The sequence below is a fragment of the Cephus cinctus genome, unplaced genomic scaffold (genome assembly GCF_000341935.2).
Source record: "Cephus cinctus unplaced genomic scaffold, Ccin1 Ccin1_scaffold1333, whole genome shotgun sequence".
Lineage (NCBI taxonomy): Eukaryota > Metazoa > Arthropoda > Insecta > Hymenoptera > Cephidae > Cephus > Cephus cinctus.
Window position 1 is genome coordinate 99385 of NW_014333751.1, and position 23678 is coordinate 123062.

Here is a 23678-nt window from a genome sequence, read left to right on the forward strand (position 1 = left end):
CTGGTCGAGACGGTTTAGCCGATTTGTGAAAAGCCAAGCCCTGTTTCTAGAGGATGACCTTGTCGATGGATGACTGCATTCAAAAAGAGGTTACGCCTTAGTTGCTCGCATGGGAGAACTCATAGTATTACCGGTTCTAGGTGGGATCAGAGAAGAGAGGGAAAGAGCGTATATAAAGAAGAATTTGAGACAACTTTCAGGGAAAGAACGGAATTGCCATGTAAGATTTATACAGTTAAATAAAAGGATATACATATATAGAGAGTGACAAGGTGACGGAGATAAAAGAAAACGGAGCTAGGAACTGTGAATTCAATTTTGGACGCACGCAGGGAATTTGACTGAAAAGTCAAATCGGATGTAAGAAGTTGAAGGTCCAATGGGAGTAGCAAACATGAAGAGGCACTTGTTGGCAAGTAAAACTTTTTTCCCTATATATATGATTTATCTTGACGTTCCTCTTTGAAAATTCATTTCTTTCTCATGAATGCGCGATTCTTCCAGTCTGATTTTCACGTTGTTACAGTCCCGTACTATGCGATATAATTTGATAGACGAGGAAACAGCCTGTGAGAAACGTATGGTTTTTGAACCTTTATATTTGAAACGTTATGTTCGATGGATGTTTAACGCTCATTCGTTTTCGATCGGCTCCATTTCTTTATATAAATCTTACTGGATACCTTCAATCATAACTCTGGTTTACATATTTGTATATCTTATCTTTAGCTTAAGGTAAAAACCATTCACTTTATTTTGTATAGAGCATATCAGTTTTTATACCATATAAGAATCCTTATACGTACACTTGAAATATCTTTTCTGACACTTCTCGTTTCAAATTGCTATTATCGTTCGTGCGATTATCGATCCCACGATTCTTATATCGAACGAGTATATCGTTCATTATAAACTGTCGTCATTGGTACGTAATACGTTATATCTATATTTTTTGAAATATTCCTCGTACGTAATCTATGCCGTATTCTTTACTTAGAGAAAATTACACCGTGAGAACGTCCTCGGTTGTTCAGATTAAAACCGACCGTGACAGATGAAACTTGCATGCTTCGTTTAACGTTAATGTTCTTTGCGTTTTTCTATATCCACAGACTTACGCATTAGTCTGCTCAATAGCCTTCGCGAGGAGTGAAATTAATGCTCAAGAATCCTCAAAGTTCACGTTCTCAAGTATCCCAGTAGTCGAAGATGCTCTCAAGGACTCTGCTAAGGATTTAACCAAATCTAAGGATTTGGACGTGTCTGCTAGCGATAGAAGTAAGCTTTACATTTCTTATTAATAGCGCACTGCAATTCTTAAAATTCTCAAAGATTAAGTCTAGTCTTTATTCGAAAATTCCCAGAGGGATAAAGAGCAAAGAAAGAGCTCTAATCTCCTTGAACAGTGATCGATCTCTCTTCGGGCTATAGAATTGCTGCCCTAACGGATATCAAAAAAATCTCTTGTATAATCAGTATTGAGAGTTCATCTCTTTTATCCTGATTTCTATACAGTGTATCATCTAGTTTTCATAAATTCAATAAAGTCTGTATAATCGTCATATTCTGTATAAAGTTATACTTGTTTATTCCTTTATTTCTGTCACGTACGTCATCATGATAGTTAGCTTTACAAGCATGTGTAGTTAATTCCATATATACTCCATGAATGGCCATAGGAAGCTAAATATCATGCAACAAATATTTTTAATCTTGAACAGACACAGGATGATAGTGCAAAAATTGTGCAATTTTTTCTCAGACATACGCACTGTGCAAATATAGTGATAAAAAAGAAGTACAAGAAATATAATGGATCTGGATCATTAAATAATGACATCACGGTCAATTATTATGTTGATTAATTATATACCTGCCAGTATGCATGACGTCATATCCGTTTCCTTTGCCATATAACTCAATATGCCAACGTTGACACACATTCTTCGATAATAATTGTTGTCCTTGTCTTTTACAATTTAACGTTAAACTTTATACGAGAAGTTGGAGTAAACCTGCTTCTCTTGGGCAATCCCAGTTATTCATTAGCCAAGTTGGGGGAAGCCATTAATTGCGAATACATATTATTCTCTATCTACTTATCTTTATCTCATGTAAATTTAATTACGTTTCGAGAAAACCTTTGCAAGCTGTTCTGTTTACATTTTGTTCGCAATTGGTTACGATTTATGACTTTATGAGTTTTATCATTGTCATATTCAAAAACTTTACACAGATGGAACCATATTTAAATTAAAAGAGATCGTGGGAATTCTTCCATTCTTGAGACAACACTCGTTATTCACAATAGCTTGTGTTCAAACAAGTATTGTAGGCAACTGGTGTACATATTTTATAGTTCTTGTAAAAGCTTCCTCTGTTCTAGCATTTCTTATCGGTAGAGACTACAGTGGTTACGGTCCTAGTGGTTACGGTGTTGGAAGTAGCCTCCCTACTGCATCTGGTGTAGGACTTTACGGTGTTTATCCAGGAATCGGTACAGGTTCTGCTTACGGAGGTTCTATTGCGTATCCTGATACACGTTTGGGAACCGGATATCGAAGTTATCAGAATCCACTTCGCACTGGAGTTGTTGGTGGTGGCCATACTGGGTAAAATTATTTGTTATACTACTGATTATTTTTTATGCAAAGATTGCATTGTATTATACAGATATACATATATGCCAGAAACTTTATATCGTATATCGTTTTTGTAATCCTTAGTTACGGTTATTACGGTTCTACCGGTGCTGCTGGTTTTGACGACTTAGGAGTTTATGGGGGTAGTGCAGGCGCATATGGACTTCCTGGATCACAATATGGAGGAGGATATGATGACTTTTCTTTAACCTCTAATCGCCGGCCTGGAGGCTATGGTGGTCAGAAATTTATACCACCATATGGGAGTTACGGTGGGTCTGGTACTTATGTTGGATATGGTAAAAACGATGGATATGGTACCAACGACTATGACAGCTACCAAGGTCGGGGCATTGATGGTACCTACGGAAACAACTATGGTACAGGCAGTGGTTATGATCCATATGCTTATCGTACTGGTAGTTATGGCCGAGGATATAGTACATCCAGAGGATACAATGTCTACCCATCTGGATATCGGGGTTACTCTTAAAACATACTGGAGAAAATTAAATTTAATGGACGTTGATAAAAAATCTTCATATTTTAAGTGTAGTTGAACGAGTGACTCCGAATACAAATTTCTATGAAATTGTATAATTTACATGATGATGCTCATTTAAAGTTATGAAATATATTCGGAATGATCGTAATTTCTCAACAACTTTTAGGTTAAATTACATTTTAATTGCCAAATACAGATAATTTAAACACGGTTACAATCGTAACAAACTTTGTTTGTGTTTACAGAACTACGAGTTTAGTACAGATATAATTGGAAGATTATGGAAATGATTATTAAATATATGGTCTAGACACTTAATCATTCGAAATTACTTTACCGAAGCCAGTTTTAATCGTCGTTCTGCTAATTTCAACGAAATAATACTCCTCTTCTTGACGATATATTTACTTGATGTGATAAGTGCTTTTGTATTCTGAAATAAGATATACCGTTTACATAAGTTGTATAGTTTGTCTTTATGACTTCATTATACTGGTTTGTTATAAATTCATGCATAGTTAATCGAGTAATAAACATTTATATTATATTACAAAGTTAATTGTAAGCTCACGCTTTGCTTGGTAAATTCATTAATTTCAGAGTTTCGATGAGAGTTACCAAACTCATTATCATTATAGCTTTCTATGGATATAGTGTTTTTGAGAGCAATTAAAAAGCTTGATGGACTTAATATGACCGGTCCTATATGTTTCCGAGATACAGCGTGTTGTACAGTGTTTTTGTTGTTCTTTTCTCTTATTGAATTATTATTTGTTAATATTGCTTTGGCCGTAATAAAATCATGTTTTCCATAACTTGCTGAGATAAAAGACTTCTGGTCGCTCGAAGCTGGTGAATTCCCTAATATTTTTCTATCTCTGCTACTTCTCTTTTCAAGGTAAGAAGATTTTCGTAATAAATCCTTATGCTCCGACGATAGTTTAGATTTATTTTTTGCTGTGTTAATTTCCACGTTATTATTCATTGCTACTGTAGCAGGCGTCATAAACTCCAACTTTGACATATTTTTTGGAAGTGGAATACTTTTTTTACGCTTTTTCTTTGCGATTATATTATTGTCATCGCTTATATTTGTTTTATTGTTGGAGATATTTTTTCGAGAATTGTTGTAAGGTTCTTTTGACTTATCTAGAACTCTTTCATTTTTGATGTCGAAATTATTACTGGGTAATATAATTTTATTATTTTCTTCTACTTTCATATACTTCTCTATTCCACATTCTATTGCCAGTATTTCCTGCCGTGAATTCTCTATTGCACGCAGTAGACTAAAAATAATTTAATATTTTTATTATGGAAAGAAACTCATTATGGAATGATTTTCATATGGTGAGACATTGCGATTAGTTCTTACGTAATCCAATCATAATAGATAAATACCTTTTGACATCATTATTTTCCTTCGAAAAGCGTTGAGCTAACTCCAAATCTTTCAACGCTTCCTTTAAATTCTTTTGTTTTAAATCATTTTCAGTTAAATAATAGATTTCTTGTTCGATTGCCTCTATTTCATAATTCAGCTCACTAATATTCACCCATTCTATATCTGTATAATATTTATGCAAAAACAATGAATAAAATATTTTTTTTTTTTCATTGTCCGTTACGTATTTACCCCTTCCATGTTTTATTTTTTCATTCCGCTTCTCTGTAGCATCGTCGTACTGTTTTAAGATAGTGTAAAAATCATGTTCTTGACTGAATTTCCAAACATCGTCGCAAATCGTATTCTCGTTGTTCCAAACTTTTAAGTGTAACTCGTTCTACAGGAGTATTTAACATTAGAAAAATATATAACATTTATAATTGTATCATTTTTATATAAGTAGTACTTTCTACTCATGCTCATTCTCTTACAAGTTTTCGCTTCTTGTCTAGCAGAGATTTCTGCTTTTGTTGAAATATAATCTCGCCGAATGCAGCTAAGTCTTTTGTCACATTGAACTCGATGCTCTGCAGAGCAAGATCGTTAATGTGAAAAGCACACATTGCACAAAATCCCGTATATGTAATTTAAAGTGCAAAATGGTATTAACATAAAATTATGATAAAATTGACAATAACATTTTATAGGTTTATGACAATATGGGATACAAATATTTAAACTACTTTCAGCATTTCCGGAAGACGTTGTAGTTTCCTGTTCTTCACCGCCTTGTGCGCGGGGTGTCATAAACAAACTTATAATTGACATAGCGTGGCTAACTTCGCATGTTTATCGCGTGCTTTACCTCCTGGTCGTCGAATGTACCATTTTATTATTTCGACTAATTCCAGCACAAGCAACTTCACGAATTTTAAGTAAATTTGTGAACATATAACTTGTCACCATGTACGGGAACGGCATAAAATTGATGAAAAAAACGTATGTACATACAAAGGTTGATAATTACACCACCTTACTGGCCTATACTCGTCGCAGAGTTATATGATATCTGAAAGTTTAATCTAATGATTAAATTAATTTCTTTGTTTCTGTAGAGTAAATGTATATTATGGGCATATTTATTCGAATCATAGGTTACTTTTATTTTAAATAATTTTGCTATATTTATGAAACAACAACAATGTTAATTCTTGTAGTGCCATAAAGTAACCTAAGTTTATTACATTTGCAATTAAACGATGTTTCAAATTGGGAAATTATATATGATTTGAATTATAATTATATAGTTCTATAATAGACGATAATAAATGATACCGAATACAAAAATATTGATAGAAATTGACTATATTGCTAAATAATTTTTTGTTTGCAGTAATCCTTATCCTCAAGGAATGCGATGTCAAAAATGTTTAGAGGTGGGTCATTGGAGTTATGAATGCAAAGGAAAAAGAAAGTATTTGCACCGATCATCCCGTACTACTCAATTGAAGAAAGCATTAAAACAACAGGATGCACCGTAAGTTTTATAAATAATATTTTTTATTTCACTGCACATGTGAATAAGTGATATGGAGCTTTATATCAAATGAATGTAAACTAGACGGGGAAATAAAATTACACAATGTTAGAATAACTTAGTGTGTAAGGTAACACTTGAGAATAATACTAAAGATATTTTTTTTCAATAACAGACAGCAAGAGAAAGTTATTGAAAAGAAGAAACAGAAGCAAAAGAAAATGAGGAAAGAATCAAGCAGTTCTAATAATTCTGATTCATCAAGCGACAGTTCTGATAGTGATAGCTCTCCTTCGGATAGTGAATCAGATTCTAATGAAAGCGTGTCTAGTACTAGCAGTAGCAGTAGCAGCACTAGTACCACTAGCAGCAGTAGTAGTAGTGGTAGTAGTGATAGCAGCAGCAGCAGTAGTAGCACTACTAGTTCTTCTGATAGATCTCGTAAAAAGAAACGATGATAGTCCTTAATACTGCCACTTGTCTTATGAGTATTGTTCGATTTACATAAAAGAATTATCTTAACTGTCATTATTATCCAATAAAACTGAAATTATGCATTATATTAATCCTACAAAATAATTTTTCAATATTTCAAATTAAAGTACAATTTAAAGAAAGTGATTTGCTGTTGTTCTCCTAACAAAGATAGAAATCATATCCGCAATAGTAGTATCACAAGCATAATAGGTTGTAAACATCATCATATTTCAATGCTGAAGAAATATAATATACATTTTTGATTAATATATCAAAATTAGAAAAATAATGAAACTTTCATTTTTGGGAAAAAAATTTCCAGAATTTTTGATAACCATACATAATTGATAGATATTGAAAGATTCACTGCATAAAAATACAAACATTTCTTAGAATACACTATATAACATTCAACTATATAAAATGAAAGAATGTACTATTGAATAGCAGCAAATTATATGTAAAATTTTACTATGATTTGTTACATGACAATAAATTGTAATGAAATCGTTCTGGAGTATGTAATTTTGATACAGTACTTGCTATAATTTATCTACATTTCATGGTACACACTTTTATTTTTAATAAAAGACACTTTAATCTATTTATGTTAATCTTTATAAAACATACTACTATATCAATTTTGCAACTATGCGTTAATAATTAGTATACATATACATCTTTACAACAAAATTATCACACATATAACATTAGTAATGTACTGATATTTTTTACTGTTACCGGCATAAATATATTTGTCCCGTAAAAATATTTGTATGCACTTCGATATTTAAACATGTGATACTAGATATTTTATAATGGGAATACGAAATAATGATGCTAGAAGCGTTGATATACGATGTTACATATAAGTTCATTCTTGATTAATTTAATACCTTGTAATAATAAATAAAAAAAAGTGGTGCTAGCCCGGTAAAGAGTTAGCCAAACGAATGCTAATAAACAATATTATAAGTGAAATATTAGGACTTATAACAAAGTTCGATCAACTATGACCTCGTGATGGAGTATAGAAATTTTGTACTATTTTTGTATGTTCTTCAGTGTTAAATGCAATATTTATAATTTTGTGACCATATATTGGTATGGTAGCAGGATATTTGTTTGGTAAAAATAAATGTTAAGTTTTGTATGCGTATTATAAAAACTCAGTATTTATAAAACATTGCATAGTGAACATTACATACAAGTTTGAAAGGCACTTGAGTGGTATCGTTAAAAGTGGAGATTTTTGTTATAATGAATTTTGTATACATCATTATGCGCTGCCGTTAAAAAAATATATGGTAAACTTCTTCCGATGTTCAATCTTCAACAGCTTCAGGTAGTGTCTGCACAATTACCTTTCGGTTCCGAACGTAAACAAAATTGTTTGTTTTGAATATGTTGCTCTCGTAAAATGGATTCAGATTATGTATATCGATTTGTCTGGCCTGAAATGCCAAAGAACGACAAACATGTTATTAACCAAGTATCAATTTTGAAACATTGAAGGTAGAAGAATCATTATTTTATGCGTACCCGGTCCAGCAGATCCTTTTCAGAAATTTCAATTGTAGTAACTCGACCGCCATGTAATGCTTTCTGAAATGCTAAGGTATCCAAAGTAAGTTGTCGTAGGATGTAATACAGTAGTTCACTGTGATCTTTTTTGTAAGATAAGTATCTTTGAAATGTCTGCAAGTAAATGAAATGCTTAGCATTAAAATGTGTGCAAGTATGATATCTGAAAACTCCAAGCCTATGACTGACCTGGCGCATACTCTTCATGACAGAATATTTTTGTGTATCGACGAAACTTTCAAGCATCATACGAATAGCAAGATTCACATCATCCTCTAATACATGATCGCGCAAATGCATCTTTGCACTAGATTCAGCCATTCGTATTATACTTTCAATATGACGTACTGTTATAGGAAGACTTCCAGTTGCCTGTAGAAGAAAAACTTATCAGAAACATAAATTCGTTACATTCAAATATAATTATAGACAGCAGATATTTACCAAACTTTCTTGCCTCAACTGACTGTACATTTTTGCAACTTTATCTTGATCCATGTTCGTCAATTTAGGATGGACATTTTGCTTCGCGTATACAATATACTTTTTCAAAAGATCTTGGGGAATTTGTAAGTCATTGGTAGATGTATTCAATTCTTCAGTTACAGTTTTATCCGTGTTAGCCGGATGATGTTTAATGTGTGAATTCACAACGAATTTTGCCAAATGCTGATCCTGCATGGGATCTACTTCGTCTTTGACGACGCACAAAATATCAAAACGTGAAAGAATGGGTTCTGATAAATCTACCTAAGTATCAAAATATATTTCCATTACTATTATATTCTTTACTAATACTATGTTGTTTAATACTTCAAGCATAACGTAAGGAGATTCTCGTTTACATACATTTTCGGAAAATGTCATGCTGGCATCATATCGTCCACCAATAGGATTTGATGCTGCTATAACAGAACACCTGGCTTGAAGTGACGTGACAATTCCAGCTTTTGAAATAGAAATACTTTGTTGTTCCATGGCTTCATGTATGGAGGTCCTATCTTGATCGTTCATCTAAAAACGTATATCTCCCCTTTAGATATGTATATTCGTAGAACAAGGTACATTAAAAGATTTATAACATATTGCACCAAGCAGATTTTACCTTGTCAAATTCATCTATTAAGCAGATACCTTGATCAGCCAGTACCAATGCACCGGCTTCTAAAGTCCATTCTCTCGTAGTTGGTGATCGTCTGACATATGCAGTTAGACCAACTGCTGAAGCACCTTGTCCTGTTGTAAAGACAGCTCGTGGTGCAATCTTTTCCATATACTTTAAAAATTGTGACTTGGCCGTTCCAGGGTCGCCACATATTAGGACGTTTATATCGCCCCTAACTTTGTGCTTGTTACCTGTATGGCCGGATTGGATATTCATTAGTTGGAGGGGAAGCAAGCGTTTCAATTGATGGGTTCAATCAAAAATAACTTACCAGGATTTTTTGATTCACCTCCGAAGATCGCTAATGCGAGGCCTCTCTTGATGAAATCGTGACCATAAATTGAAGGTGCTATACTAGCTACGATACGATCACTTATACGATGATCCTTGGCTAATGCATGAATGTTGCGAATATCTTCTTCTGTTAAAGATTCTACAATGTCTTTTGAGTCTTTCACGTATACGTGATTAGCTAGTAATACCGTCGAGAATACTGGAAAACCCTGTGTAAAATGTATATAAGATTATTCTTGTTAATATGAATATGGATTTATATAAAATGAAACAATATTGTTAACTTACCTGCTCTGTGTTTAAGGAACCTTCATAACTATTGGTATAAATGGCAGTGATATCTACTTCGTCCCCGGGTTTGCAACGGTCGCATAAATCGGATAGGAGAATGCAATCTTTGCTTCGTGGAATTCTACCAGCTGGTACTCTGCCAGGGGATTCTTGAATTGTTACTTTTTGATAATTACGGTATATGGTTTGCTCCATGTTGATCTGAAATATTTCATGTAATAGATGATTTATATCTTGGGTAATGAAGATGAAATAGTGGTACGACATTAGGTAATGAAATTCATTGTACGAATGTAAATTTACTGACCGTGAAGGGACCGATACTTTGACATTGTGGGCATGAACCAGGTTTGACCTCTGTACTTTGAGATTGAACAAACGGACCAAGAATATGACCACATTTATTACAATCGTATTTCACTACAGATAACTGGGGCAGAACTCCTGTTGTTGCAGTTATAACACCCAGAGTTCTCACTAACTGGTTTAAATGTAACTTTCTGTGAATGATAAAAATAATATGAAGTATATGATACTCTTGTTTGTTCAACTAATATTGAAAAAGAACAGTTGTAATGCAATGAACGGATGTCTTTTAAACTTTTACCTGAATGTACGTAATTCCTCTATAAGTGGTAATTCCGATATTCTTACATGAATTTCTGATGTGACTCTCTCATAACTTGGAAAAATAGTTAGAACCAAATCTTTGGCCACTATATCAAATATCTCTAACATTTGAGATGGTGCTTCCGGTAAAAAATAAGCCAAAACATGCTCTTTACCAGCAAGGATTGGAAATTCAACCACAAAGCTTGACTGTAAGAGAGTAATCAGTATATATATAGGAAGAACCCAGTGATCACGATTTCTTGTATACACAAAAATGTACCTGATTACTTTCACACATGTGACGGATACGTTCCTTGTACATATACTGTCCTTTTGAATTCGTATGTGTACGCAAAAAACTTTTGAAACGATTAGCGATCTCTGTACGAGGTCCCAACATTTGAACCCATTCCTTGACTGAATATCCTTTTGTGTCCTCTAAATTTTCAATCGACTCAATCATCTAAAAGTTAATGACTTATCATTTGTACGAATGACATATGAAATAAATATAATAAAAGAGAGTGTAGTAAACCAACCTCCACATCATCCATCTCTCCAGCTGCAGCTTTTTCTGCCAAACGTCGTTTATGAGTGGGTAATTCATCTTCATCACTTTCCTCTATAAAGAAATAAAGGATGTAACATGGTCAATTTCAAATTAAAATATTATGGCAGCAACACACTTACCATATAATAAATCTCTCTCATCTCTTATAATGCCTGCTGCACGATCTCGTTTACGCATTGCTACTTCAGCAGCAACACGGTCTCCTTGAGAAAGTTCTGAGTATTCTTCATCATCAACCATATTTGGATCATAACGATCAAGAGCAGGCATAGGCCGATAATCCCTAAAAGAGATGATTTACTGATAGTAGTAATATTTACAAAGAATAAGGACCACCTTTTCTGAACATGAGCACATACAAATCCTTTGAAACTTACGCTTCCATATTAGCTCCAAATAATTCCTCTCCCTCTTCTTCTTCCTGAGGAACATCATCCTGACTTCCTCCACCAAGCAGTTCACTTTCGTCCTCAAATGGTTCATCAATATCTGGTGCTGGAGATGTCATTGCATCCGTTCTTCTATCCGATCGGACAGGAGAGCTTGCTTGACTCTAAAAAACATAATGCATTTGATAAAGTGTATTTGATATAAAAGGAGCGATCATTATATATATATGTGTGTAAATAGAAATATGTTACTGAAAATTAAAAAGAAGGTTTACAGAATTTTATTTGCTGACCAGTTACACACAATATTCTTAAATAATCAAAATAAAAATATTTACCATTGTTTAGCGTGATAGTTGTGCAAATTACTACAACTCAACTGTTTATATTTATGTTATTCACTCTAAGAACTAAATAATGTAGTGACATGCACTGACAAGTTTACAAGTTTATTCTAACAAAATCGTGGAGTACTAGATTTGGCGGCAAAATGAGAAATAACAGATTTATGCGTTCATAAAATAATTGTAATAGAGCAAAAGGTTTTCATGGGATCCTTTCGTATAACAGGGAGCGATTGGTCAATTCTAGTAGAATAAAGCGTTCACAGCTTAATTGAACTTGTCGTAAAAAATGAAGAACTAGACTTTTAATTGATACTTTTATTGTTTGTTCAATATCAAATTCTGGGTCAATCGGTGTTTGATTTATTTTAGTTGTACGACCGTCCATTACAGCTGTAAAGGATCCCTAAATCTGAGAATTTAAGGTGACTATGCAATGGACTTCTTGGTTTGGCTTTGCCCAGCAATCATATCCACTTGCATGTGAGTAAGGCAAACCGACATTCTTGTGTAGTACCTATCTCTTTAGCAGGTTCTCTATCATATTGTTTATGCCTATTAAACGATTCGGGGCGGATGACGGTTATGATCACAGGATATTTAAACCGTTCAATGTCAGAGGTGTAAATGTAGAATTCAAACGAGTGAAATTTAATAAAGACTGTTGTTGAAAGTGCATAGTTATTATAGTCAAATGGATAATGGCCTCACAAAAAGCTGAAAAATCGATATTAAAGAGTCGGTAAGAGTTTCGTTTATTGTAATACATGATAATAAGCTGCAACATCAGCAAAGATTTTTTTTTTCAAAATACCAATATGCGGTACTTACAGTATTAATTTTAAATTTTGATTTATGTGTCTCTTATCTTTTAGTTTGGAGGATGCCCAAAAGATAATATTGCGTTTAGAGGAAGAACTGAGATTGCTTAAATTGGAGAATGAAAATTTGAAACAAATTACTGGTAAAATAGTGACAGCATCTCCAAATGTTAATATAAAAGGTTGCACTTGTAAAGGCAACTGCTCAAATAAGATTTGTGGGTGTGTTAAAAAGAATAATCATTGTGGACCTTTGTGTAAATGCAACAATGTTTCATGTCGAAATCAAGTATGCATTGTCCTTCTCTATCAACTAGTTTTAGAATTCAGTGTACCATTATTTATATGTTGTTTTTATATTTTCAGTTGCAAGAAAATGAGAATATTCATGAAAAATATAATATACTGGAAGAAAGTTCAACAAAAATTCCAAAGCATTCAGCAGATGGTCAAATAAAGAATAAACATTCAAATATCTTAAAGGAAATTGAAAATGGTCAGTTGCATGATAAACATTTGGAGCAAGTTAAAACATCTAGGAGTATATTTAGTCCAGATTGCGAAACAGATAATTCAGTCAAATATGATAATTATGAAATGGAGGACATGATTAGGTTTAATGATGTTAGAGTTACTTTGCATTTTGATTCTACAGTTCAGACTGATGTAGAAGATGTGAACAAACCAAAAGAGACACGAAATACAAGAAAAAAGAAATACAGTAAGAAAGAGAGATCCTATGAAGAGAATTCTACATTGACTCCTAGTCTACCTGAAAATACAAATAGAAAGAAACGATCTAAGCCTATTGAGATAAACACAACAGAAAATGGGAATTTCAAAGAAAATCCTTCAAAAAAAGATGCCAATTTAAAAGAAGGAGGGCCACAGAAAAACTCAAAGATATTTAAAAAATTATTAAATACAACACCAGCCACACGACGGGTAAGGAACAAGACAAAACATACTGAAAAATCTGAAGGTGTGAAAGTTATCAGTACAGCTGATGAGAATGATGTATCCAAGAACATTACTCAAAACAAAAAACCTAAAACGAAAATTGAAGCTGAAAGATCACCTGGAGAATCTGCGTATTCATCTGCTGAAGAACAAAATATTTTAGTTAGAAGCAATTCCCAGGTATAATTATATGAAAGTATAAATATATATGATAAAAGTATAATTACAATTAGCCTTGGGGTTGGAGTCGTGTCTGACGATACTATCATACAGTATTGGACGGTATCAGAGTGTCTTTCAAGCCCTGATAAAGCAAGCTGTAATGTGTGAGAAACAACGGAAAATTTAAACTTCCACACATGGCTCCAACACAAAAGCCAATTGTAATTATATGTACAATGGTTGCAAAAGTCTCAAAACTGTAATATAATAATAGTTGTTACAATTATTTTAAATTGTCATATTTGTTTTCGTTTACAGTTAGATAAAAGTTTTAATCCTATGAAACCACGACACCAATTACTGAGATCACCTGCTGGAAGCATAAACTATTCAAGGACAGTCAATGAATCTGACACCCCTACAGATTCACAAGCAATGGAAAATATTGGTGAATTCCCACCCCCGCTAGGTATAGTTATTTTCCTGATATTTATTTATGAACAAAAATATGTTTTGCTACAATAAAACTGATATTGAAATTTATCTTTACAGATATTAATGAACCTGAAGTTGACTGGGAAAAGCATAAAGCAGAACTTGTTCAATGCAAGCTATGCAAACGTAAATTTTTCCCGCATCGCATTAAAAAACATGAGCTTAATTGCAAACAAACTTAATGGTTTTGAGCAAATATATCAGGATATAAGTTTTATGATCATTATTACAATCGCACTTTCTTTTACTGTAAAGAGATTTGCTTTTTTTTGTTTACTATTTCAGCACATATTTAATACAAAATATAAGGCTTTGATTAAAAATGTATTCGCTTAAAATTTTGGTTTCCCTTCATACCTTTATTATCCTGGACCCTGTAACATTTACCATAGTATTTCACAAGAATGCGGATAAACTTCGAAATAAAGGTTTTGCAGGAATTGGAAAAGTGTGTATCAGCAACACGTCATATGCAAGCAATCAACATGAAGTTGATGGAAACATTTTTAGATATGAATAAGTAAATTCCTTTTATTTATAAAATGCTAGTATCTGAATAGCTGATCGCCCAGTTAAAACCGAATATTTGGTATTTGGCACTGAAGAGGCATTGATAAAGAGGGTCCATCCTCCGTGCATTCCTTGTCTGAAATTAACTGTATAGCATTTTAAAGGTACTCGCGTCCATGAAATAGTACCTTAACCCCTTCCAGAACCTCCTTATTAATACTTGTTGATGATTAATATCTCCTCTGTGTATTTAGTCATAAAGAGGCAGGCTTATGAGAAGAATCCTATATCTATCTATGATTAACGTAACGCCATCTGAACTCTTAAGAAAGAAAGATACCTACACACTTTTAACTGTAGTGCGAGAGAGATCAAAAAATTCTAGTACCTTTGTAGCAACTTTATGAACAACCCCATCGTCTTCTTTCATAAAAATGGTGTTTGAAGTCTATTATAATTGCCTTTCGGAATACGTGAAAGTTCAAGTTTAGGCGCCTGCGTGTTTCAGCAATGATCTTCACCAATCATAGCTCGTTATGAATTCAAAAGAAAAGCGTTGATTCTAGTTGCCGTAAACCGTCCAAAGTTTCCATTCCAAATGTAAGTGCATCAGAACGTTATTGATTTTGAAGTACCAGATTCCTTTTTATTATTATTAGGTTTTTCTTTCGCGTATGAAGAAGAAGATAGCTATGGACGAGAGTGTACCTGGGTATGTAAAATTGTATTTACCCCTTGCAAAGTACAGAAACGGCATGATGCCATTAAATGTCAACCCTGATGTTAAAGTTTTAGTTAAGAAATTAGTTTTTAAACGAATGGATTATCAATGTGTTGTTAATTTTTATAAAGCAACTTAGTCGATCCACTCTTTAGATATTATACAGGAAAGTCTTGAGTAATCGTTATCTTAATTTATTTGTGAGAGACGTAAATGATTGAGAACCATTACTTGGCACAATGTACATGGTACAACCTGTTCAGTCATCTTTGTTGTCTAGAAATGGATTCTAGAATTAGATTTCCTAGTAAAAATTAAGTAAACGTTAAGCAATTGCCTGAACTTTAGGCTCGATTGCACAAATATTGTCTATTCTTTAAACTCGGTTTATTTAAAAAATGCAAGTACCGGATTCTCTCTGCAGTAAATCGAATTTAAACGTACACGTTGGAATAAAATGTCGGTGACCAACGTTAGTTTTATATTTACGCTAATAAATCTTATAGTTAGTTTCACTAATATAAAATACTAAATAAGGGCTAAAATAATTGTCTGAAATCTAGGTTCTATTACACAGATACGATTTATTGTTTAAACTCGAATGACCTTTAAAATTTCAGTATTCCATTGTCTCATCGCGCAGTAAATCGAGTTTAAACGTACACGTTAAAATCAAACGTCTCTGACCAATGTGAGGCTTATATTTACATTATATTCAAATATTTAGCAAAATAAAAATTTGTACACGAAGCTCTTCAAGATGAAAATGTATTCTGCAGTTTTACTGAATATATATATTATATTTTAATGTAGCAAATTAGTATTTAACATTGAATTGTAACTGTAGGGAGAAGAGCTTTGATGATACTTTCGATGTATTGAAAGAAGCATGTACAAAACTACAAAAACTTTGGGATCGGATTGGCTATAGTGAAGAAGCAAAGGGATATTTCTGTACCACTGTACATAATCATGTAACGGTAAAGCTGTTTAATTATATATAGAATTATTATTTGTAAATCATTATTGATATTTCACTTATTATGTCAAAATGTTCAATATATGTTTAATAAAAACAATAATAGATAAATCTTGTGACTTGAAGTCATTATGTTTAAAAAAATCTAAATTTGATGATAGGAGTTACTGAAGGAGATGGTAAAAGAAACAACAGAGAAGGAACAATTATTTATACAACAAATCCAAGATTTAAATCTCAAGAAAAAAGAGTTGTCCAAGGTATATCATATAAGTGACAATTGTGGTGTTATTTAATGTTGAATGTAACTAATGTAAGTATTATCTAAATTTTTAATCTTGCTAGGAACTTCAATTGGAAGACAACAGCATCGATGAAGAATATGTGAATCTATTGCCAATGCGTAACTCATTAGAATCTGAAGTTGATCATCTGCGTTCCATTAAAGATCGGAGACTTAAATATTTCCATGAGTTACTAGAAACTGTAAGTTACAATAAACAAATAGTATTTATGTGAGATACTATTCCTGTTATGCTATGCAATTTCATTGATATGCTCATGAATAATTCTTCTCAGGAACTTGAAATTTGCGACAGTCTTGGTACATCGCCAAGGGAATTACATTCTGTGGTTCCAACTGAAGAGGAGCTTCAAGAATTTAAAGAATATTTGGAGCAACAGAAAACTGAGAAGGTTAGACAATTGAAATCTATTAACTGGTTCACTCATACATAGTTTGAATTTAACATTGATGAAATTGTATTTCATGCATATTTATAGAATCGACTAGAAAGTATATTCCGAGACACGCGACGCGCAATTATTAAAATGATGGATGAATTACGAATCACACCGTCGTTGGATTTTGAACGTGTTGTGTGTAACGATGATGAGAATTTCGTTTACACAAGCACTAACATGGCCAATTTAAAGGAACTTCGAGACAGTCTGAAAGAACAGGTTGAAGAGGCCAAATTTCAAGCTCAACAAAAGAGGGAGGAATTGATAACTTTATGGAAATATTTAGAAGAGCCTCAACATTTGTGCGAAAAATTTCTCCAGACGTATCCCGATTACAATGTCACAACTTTAACTGCTGTGAGTCTCCATTAACTTATTAATATATCAAGACTCTTTGTTACATGTTTGCTATCATTGTAAAATCTGTTGAGATTGAGAAAAACGTACAAAAGAGTGTATTCTAAAGAGTTTAAATTTCAGCTGAACGATGAAATTAAGCGATGTAAAGAAAAAAGGACTGAGAACGTGGCAAAGTATATAAAAAAAATTCGATTACAAATACAGGATTTATGGGACTTATGTAAATATAGTGAAGAACAGCGAAAGGAATTTGTTTTCTTTCATTCGGAAGTGTATACAGAGGACTTATTGCTCCATCACGAATTGGAAGCTGAGCAACTTCGCAAGTTTTATGAAGCTAATAAGTAAGTTATATTGAATTTGTTTATAATTTATAATCATTAATTGAAGAATGAATTTATCGCTAAGCTTTATTATATTATTTTCTATCTTATACATGTAATAGATGTATATTTTTTATATTTTAGGTCAACATTCGAACTTTTGGTAGAGCGACAAAATCTGTGGGAAAAAATAAAAGAATTAGAACAGCGCGCTAGTGATCCGGGGCGCTATAATAACCGCGGTGGGCAGCTGCTTGCTGAGGAAAGGGAACGTAAACAAATTCAAAAGGTACATAATTTTGATCATTAAAATTTCTTTTTATCAGTAATACAAGAAAATATAAAAATGTACTGCTCCTCAGAAATTACCAGTAATCGAGGAAAAGTTAAATAACTTTGCTGACAGATATGAAGAAAAAAATGGAACCGTATTCACTGTTAACGGAGTACCATTAGCTGACTTTCTTAAACAGACATGGGAAGATTACGAGAAGTCGAAGGCTTCCATGAAAGAAGCTAGAGTAAGTTCAACAAATGTGTTTGCCAGTATTTATTAACATAATCAAACATGATTTAATAACGAACATGTTATTTTTCAGAAGCATGCAAAGGATCAAAATAATAAAACACAATTAGGCTCTGCGAAACGTACACCAGGCAGAACTGGTGTGGCCGGTTTAACACCGGCTTCATCAAAGCGGAAGCTGCCTTGCGAACCCACTCCATCTTCAATAAGTTCCGTGCATAAGAAACGCACTGCAAGCAGTGACAAAAATCGTCCGAAAGTGATTTCCGCAAAGATAAAAAAAGGCAGTAGGGTAAGGGTATTGTACATAACAATAAAGTTCATCCGGTAAATTTGCTTATAACAATGTTTTCATTAGGCATCGCGGAGAATATTCAACAATTCTGGAAACAGGAATTCCCAAACAATGCCATCTGAAAAAAGACGTAAGAGAAAGTCCAGTTCCATGAATGTGACAGATACATCGTATGGACGTTTTCAAGAGCATTTGGAGCAAAGAGAAGAACTGCGAAGCTCTTTTTTGCCAGAACATTTACTGAATAATGTAACCAACAAACAGAAATCGAAAACACCAGTAAAAACGCCAGTAAAACCATTGAGAGCGAGCCGCCTGACTGTTCCAAGTCCGCGACATAATTTTAATACGCCGAATAAATCACAAAGTCGAGTAGGAAATCAATCTGTATCTCGTACACCGCGCAGCCCAAGAATAGTCACCACGCCACGACTTGCCACCGCACCCAGTAATTTGCCTATTATTTTTTAACGCCGTTAAATCTTATGGGATTATAATATTTAAAATCAGAGGATACAAAACATTTTTTTAACCCTGATATCAACAAAATATATATAAGCTTTGATTAAGATAGAGATATCTAAGTTTTAATTTATGATAGTAACCCTTTTATATTATGTTAAATGGAAAAAAAAGTTCTAAAAATTGATATCGACAAGAAGACATTGCTTATATTACTTTATTATTTAACAATTTTCTATTGCGTAGCTGTGCAACGCACTTTATATAAGATGTGAAAAGTAATTTTATTCTTACAAATAAGTATAAGTCCTATTAATAAGTGCAAATGCGGCAACTTGTTTTTTAACGAAAGAATGTATGAAATTAAAAAATAATTCGTCAACAATTGTCTGATCTGAAGTTTTTAAAAACGACCTTACCAACAGTACCTGAATTCATGGAAGTCGGTTAATGCTTTCGAAGATGACCGTTACATAGTCATAGCAGTGCAAGCGTTTCCACAAGAAGCTGATTGGTTGGAGTCCGTATGACGTTCATTGCCAGGGAGGAAGTTTCGAGAACGTGAGCGAAACGGGAATATCGGTAGGAAGATACAACGAATAGTACAGTTCGTGAACTTCTATTGCAAGGAGTGAGTAATATACGTTCCTGTTCTGTCACACTTCTCAAGCACACGGAATCTGCACTGAGGCAAGTAAGAGTGTAACTGTAAATACAGGATCGCGTGTAAATTATACAATTTATGAGAATATCATTTGGTAGGATCAATAGTTTGAGGAAACAGCGAATCGCTCCATAGCGATTTGCTGTCGAGGTCGTGGCCGTTGCAGGTTCTTGCCCAAGCCGTAGCTGTGCGCGAGTCGCACTAATGACGTTTCTCGAACGGGAAGTGGTCGTTGATGAAGGCTACCAAATAATTTCTGTAGATCCTGTACGAGTTACGAAATATATTTGATCGAACTGACTCAGGATTATTCTTTTTGCACTATTCTCATTAGTAATTTTATTCTCTCCGATATTTCTTCGTGCGGAAAACTTTTGGACGCGCAATGGGGGATTTGGTAAACTAACGCACCGTGAAAAGCATCTTCTATGCTCAGCTGATGGGATATCCGCTTTAGGATAGCATCTATTAGTATGATTCCACCTCTTACATTTTTGTGAAAAGCACAGAGGATTTCGTGGGTGACGGTGCTCTGTGTTCTTGTAATCATTCTAGTGTTTCTGTAATTTGGAAATATGCTTTGTCACGCGAATATTTGATAGTCATTAGGTAGCAGAATGCTCTAGAAAGCGTGGTCGTTTCTTTGTTTAAGAATGAATGAATGAACGAAAGAAAGAGAAAAGGGCCTCGTGCATTTTGGTCACTGCTTTAATAATCGTGTATATATATATATATTTGCATTTGTATATATTTAAATTTATTTTTAATTCATATAGATGATTAAATGCTGCCTTTTTTTACTCTTGCGCTACTTGAGCCATGGCATTGGCAATAACTGGGTATTAGAGTTTTGTGGATGATAAAACACAGTCTTCCGCCATTTTGAAATCTTTCGTTTATGCTTTTAAACAGTTTTCGTTAGATTTACTCACATCATGGGATTAAATTAAATTCTGTTATTGTGCTTAATAATAACGGAAAACTATTTAGAACTGTTTGCATCTTTTTCATTCTGTATTTGAATAATTTTTAATTGTTAAATATTTATGAGATATATTTGGTTTAATTTTATTATTTGAGAAATGAAGGTTATTGGTAAACCATAGTTTTTTAATTTCAACAGGTCTATATATAATTGAGTTTTGAATACAAGAAACACTAAACAACAACTGAAGAAAAAATGGTGAAGGAGACTACGTTTTATGACGTCCTAGGCGTAAAGCCTGGATGTACAACGGAAGACTTAAAGAAGGCCTATAAGAAACTTGCTTTAAAATACCATCCTGACAAGAATCCCAATGAGGGAGAAAAGGTTGGTTGAAAAATTCACTAATTTATGCGAACTTGATTTTATCTTCAGTATTTAGGATGATACAAAATTATTTTTTTAATACATATATAGTTCAAGCAAATTTCTCAAGCCTATGAAGTGTTATCCAACCCAGAAAAGAAGCGTATTTATGACCAAGGTGGAGAACAAGCTCTGAAGGAAGGTGGCATGGGTGGTGGTTTCTCATCACCTATGGACATCTTTGACATGTTCTTCAGGGGCGGTTTTGGAGCCCACCGTAGTCGAGTAAGCAGGGGACAAGATGTTGTTCACCAGCTGTCAGTATCTTTAGAAGAACTGTACAAAGGCACTGTTCGTAAACTAGCCTTGCAAAAGAATGTAATCTGTGATAAGTGTGAAGGTTGGTAATATATCTGAACATTTGTATTAACATTTATGCATAATTCGAAAATGTCATAATAAACATGTGTCCTGGTTAGGAATCGGTGGTAAAAAAGGTTCAGTGGAGCAATGTCGTACTTGCCAAGGCAATGGCGTACGATTGCATATCCAACAATTAGGTCCTGGTATGTTGCAACAAGTGCAATCCATGTGCACGGATTGCAAAGGTCAGGGCGAGATCATTAACCAACGCGATCGTTGCAAACAGTGCAATGGTAAGAAGACCATACGAGATAGAAAAATTCTTGAAGTTCACGTAGACAAGGGTATGGCTGATGGGCAAAAGATCGTATTCAGTGGCGAGGGTGATCAGGAGCCCGATTTGGCACCAGGTGATATTGTTATTCTTCTTGACGAGAAGCCTCATGAAGTTTTCAAGTAAGTAATTAAAATATCATTCTTCACATGAATGAATACAAAAAAAAATGATGTTAATAATTTACGTAAACTGTTATAGACGGTCAGGAAATGATTTGATAATGCGTATGCAGTTGGACCTTGTCGAATCGCTGTGCGGCTTCCAGAAGGTGATTCGCACTCTCGATGGTCGGGATCTCCTGATAACGGCTCTACCAGGCACCGTAACGAAACATGGAGAATTAAAATGCATAATGAATGAGGGCATGCCTGTCTATAGGGATCCGTTTACTCATGGTCGTCTTATCATTCACTTTTCGGTCAATTTTCCGAAAATCATCGACCCAGCAGTTATTCCAACGCTGGAGCAGTGCTTACCGCCGAGGGAGGAAGTGATGATTCCCGATAGCGCGGAAGAAGTTGTACTCACAGACTTAGACCCTGAGCAAGAATCAAGGCGGAGAGAAACGCCACCGGCATACGAAGAAGATGAAGGGGGTCCATCTCGTGTCCAATGTGCCTCGCACTAATCTAATCGAGTTAATTTAAACGTAAAGGTCCATTTCTACCCTACATCTTCTTTCCCTTACCGACGAACGGACAAACGAACGTATGATACGACTATATACGATCACCGAATACCTTGTTCGCATCTAGTTGTGCACTTAGGCTTATTACAACAGGTCGGTGTCCTGATATGCGCAGATTGACGAACATTAAGAGATATCATTATGTATGTTCACCAACCACATGAGCTTTTCAGATCTTATTCAATTTCAATGTTTTCAATTAGCGCTTTTTGGCGCTGCATCGTGGTATTGTACGAGTGTCCTGTACTTATGTTGCGCGTATTGTTGTCGAATTGTAATAGCGAGAATTTGTAAAACTTAATGCATGTGAAGAAATGGGAAGAGAGAAGACTTTCCCGCACCCTATATCGGCAGCATGAATCGATAACGTTTTTGGTCTTTTTCTTTTTATCATTGATTTGTTTCTATGCTTGAAATTGGATCAATAAATCGGCTTTTTTTTCTTATCTCTGTATGGAGGCAACTTTCTCACAGGGCTTTTATACAATTTCAGCCAAGTTTAACTATTACATAACGAAATTTGACTCGCGGTCAAATGTCCGTTCTTATGGTACGATACACTGCGTTTTTCTGATTGACTGGTATTTTTGAAAAATGGTCCTTCTTGATTTAATTGTTTACGCATTCGATATTCATATGCTTAGTGGCATGTTCAATGAGAGAATGCTTTTCATCCTAGAAAATAATATAAGTAACATTCACGAGGGGTATAGCCTGATAAGTTAACCGCTAGTTGACTTGAACAAAGTTTTCGAAAAGTATGATTCATAGATATTTGTTGTATACGGCAGAACATAACGTATTCATACAGAAAGACATTTTTGAATATTCTACCGAGAGCGTGTTAGTCACAGTTGGTATTCATTTAAAACTACTTTTTAAAATATTGTTTACGAACAAACATTGTCTCTATAATCTATGAAATTTAAAGAAATATTGATTGTATACCCATTCGAAAATTCTATTCGCGATAAATTTTACGAAAGTAGTTCCTGCAAGAATGTCATTATAATGAACATATGAACCAAACAATTTTAATTGGGTTTCATATGTAATAATAATAATGCTAAATATCTTTCTTGATGATATAAATTATCTCAAAAAGCTGATCATTGTCCCTAACCATTGATGACTGACGTATAAAATAAATTCAAAATTATTGCTCATATTTTCAAGTAC

At 33.9% G+C, this 23678-nt stretch overlaps 7 protein-coding genes across 15 annotated transcripts; 5 read left to right on the forward strand and 2 right to left on the reverse strand.

Annotated features, from left to right (window-relative positions):
• Positions 1 to 3706, forward strand: LOC107272956 (keratin, type I cytoskeletal 10). Of its 2 annotated transcripts, none has more exons than XM_015750664.2 (4): positions 1 to 412; positions 1113 to 1278; positions 2372 to 2612; positions 2727 to 3706. In XM_015750664.2, exons 1-4 carry the CDS (start codon positions 380 to 382, stop codon positions 3133 to 3135), a joined length of 849 nt encoding a protein of 282 aa, XP_015606150.1. In that variant the 5' UTR covers positions 1 to 379; the 3' UTR covers positions 3136 to 3706. The 2 variants fall into 2 exon arrangements, with proteins under 2 accessions (XP_015606150.1, XP_015606151.1); XM_015750665.2 differs by having other exon boundaries at positions 12 to 412; positions 2387 to 2612; positions 2727 to 3701.
• Positions 3707 to 4460: 754 nt separating this feature from the next.
• On the reverse strand, positions 4461 to 5174 carry LOC107272957. The gene is made up of 2 exons (XM_015750667.2): positions 5026 to 5174; positions 4461 to 4931 (listed from the first exon to the last, which is right to left on the reverse strand). The coding sequence occupies exons 1-2, from the start codon at positions 5155 to 5157 to the stop codon at positions 4512 to 4514; spliced, it is 552 nt and encodes a 183-aa protein (XP_015606153.1). The 5' UTR covers positions 5158 to 5174; the 3' UTR covers positions 4461 to 4511.
• A 170-nt stretch (positions 5175 to 5344) lies between these two features.
• Positions 5345 to 7529, forward strand: LOC107272958 (zinc finger CCHC domain-containing protein 10). Of its 2 annotated transcripts, none has more exons than XM_015750669.2 (3): positions 5345 to 5533; positions 5928 to 6071; positions 6247 to 7529. In XM_015750669.2, exons 1-3 carry the CDS (start codon positions 5499 to 5501, stop codon positions 6527 to 6529), a joined length of 462 nt encoding a protein of 153 aa, XP_015606155.1. In that variant the 5' UTR covers positions 5345 to 5498; the 3' UTR covers positions 6530 to 7529. The 2 variants fall into 2 exon arrangements, with proteins under 2 accessions (XP_015606155.1, XP_015606156.1); XM_015750670.2 differs by lacking the exon at positions 5345 to 5533 and adding an exon at positions 5555 to 5688.
• Positions 7530 to 7705: 176 nt separating this feature from the next.
• Positions 7706 to 12172, reverse strand: LOC107272953 (DNA replication licensing factor Mcm2). Its single transcript, XM_015750661.2, has 15 exons — positions 11793 to 12172; positions 11443 to 11618; positions 11185 to 11348; positions 11034 to 11116; positions 10775 to 10957; positions 10490 to 10701; positions 10190 to 10382; positions 9880 to 10083; positions 9569 to 9800; positions 9238 to 9488; positions 8982 to 9146; positions 8577 to 8882; positions 8322 to 8504; positions 8091 to 8246; positions 7706 to 8002 (listed from the first exon to the last, which is right to left on the reverse strand). Exons 1-15 carry the CDS (start codon positions 11793 to 11795, stop codon positions 7874 to 7876), a joined length of 2640 nt encoding a protein of 879 aa, XP_015606147.1. The 5' UTR covers positions 11796 to 12172; the 3' UTR covers positions 7706 to 7873.
• Positions 12173 to 12357: 185 nt separating this feature from the next.
• On the forward strand, positions 12358 to 14517 carry LOC107272954. Of its 2 annotated transcripts, XM_015750663.2 has the most exons (6): positions 12358 to 12540; positions 12674 to 12908; positions 12986 to 13115; positions 13275 to 13759; positions 14060 to 14210; positions 14294 to 14517. In XM_015750663.2, exons 1-6 carry the CDS (start codon positions 12500 to 12502, stop codon positions 14416 to 14418), a joined length of 1167 nt encoding a protein of 388 aa, XP_015606149.1. In that variant the 5' UTR covers positions 12358 to 12499; the 3' UTR covers positions 14419 to 14517. The 2 variants fall into 2 exon arrangements, with proteins under 2 accessions (XP_015606149.1, XP_015606148.1); XM_015750662.2 differs by having other exon boundaries at positions 12986 to 13759.
• A 745-nt stretch (positions 14518 to 15262) lies between these two features.
• LOC107272947 (protein regulator of cytokinesis 1) lies at positions 15263 to 19542 on the forward strand. Of its 5 annotated transcripts, XM_015750650.2 has the most exons (12): positions 15263 to 15346; positions 15406 to 15458; positions 16315 to 16447; positions 16608 to 16706; positions 16792 to 16932; positions 17026 to 17142; positions 17230 to 17547; positions 17671 to 17894; positions 18018 to 18162; positions 18236 to 18394; positions 18473 to 18691; positions 18758 to 19542. In XM_015750650.2, the coding sequence occupies exons 2-12, from the start codon at positions 15421 to 15423 to the stop codon at positions 19163 to 19165; spliced, it is 2001 nt and encodes a 666-aa protein (XP_015606136.1). In that variant the 5' UTR covers positions 15263 to 15346; positions 15406 to 15420; the 3' UTR covers positions 19166 to 19542. The 5 variants fall into 5 exon arrangements, with proteins under 5 accessions (XP_015606136.1, XP_015606139.1, XP_024946037.1 ...); XM_015750653.2 differs by lacking the exons at positions 15263 to 15346; positions 15406 to 15458 and adding an exon at positions 15719 to 15867; XM_025090269.1 differs by lacking the exons at positions 15263 to 15346; positions 15406 to 15458 and adding an exon at positions 15723 to 15939.
• A 149-nt stretch (positions 19543 to 19691) lies between these two features.
• On the forward strand, positions 19692 to 23667 carry LOC107272948 (dnaJ homolog subfamily A member 1). Of its 2 annotated transcripts, none has more exons than XM_015750655.2 (5): positions 19692 to 19850; positions 20944 to 21132; positions 21223 to 21511; positions 21591 to 21930; positions 22010 to 23667. In XM_015750655.2, exons 2-5 carry the CDS (start codon positions 21001 to 21003, stop codon positions 22437 to 22439), a joined length of 1191 nt encoding a protein of 396 aa, XP_015606141.1. In that variant the 5' UTR covers positions 19692 to 19850; positions 20944 to 21000; the 3' UTR covers positions 22440 to 23667. The 2 variants fall into 2 exon arrangements, with proteins under 2 accessions (XP_015606141.1, XP_015606140.1); XM_015750654.2 differs by having other exon boundaries at positions 19693 to 19846.
• The last annotated feature ends 11 nt before the right edge of the window (positions 23668 to 23678 follow it).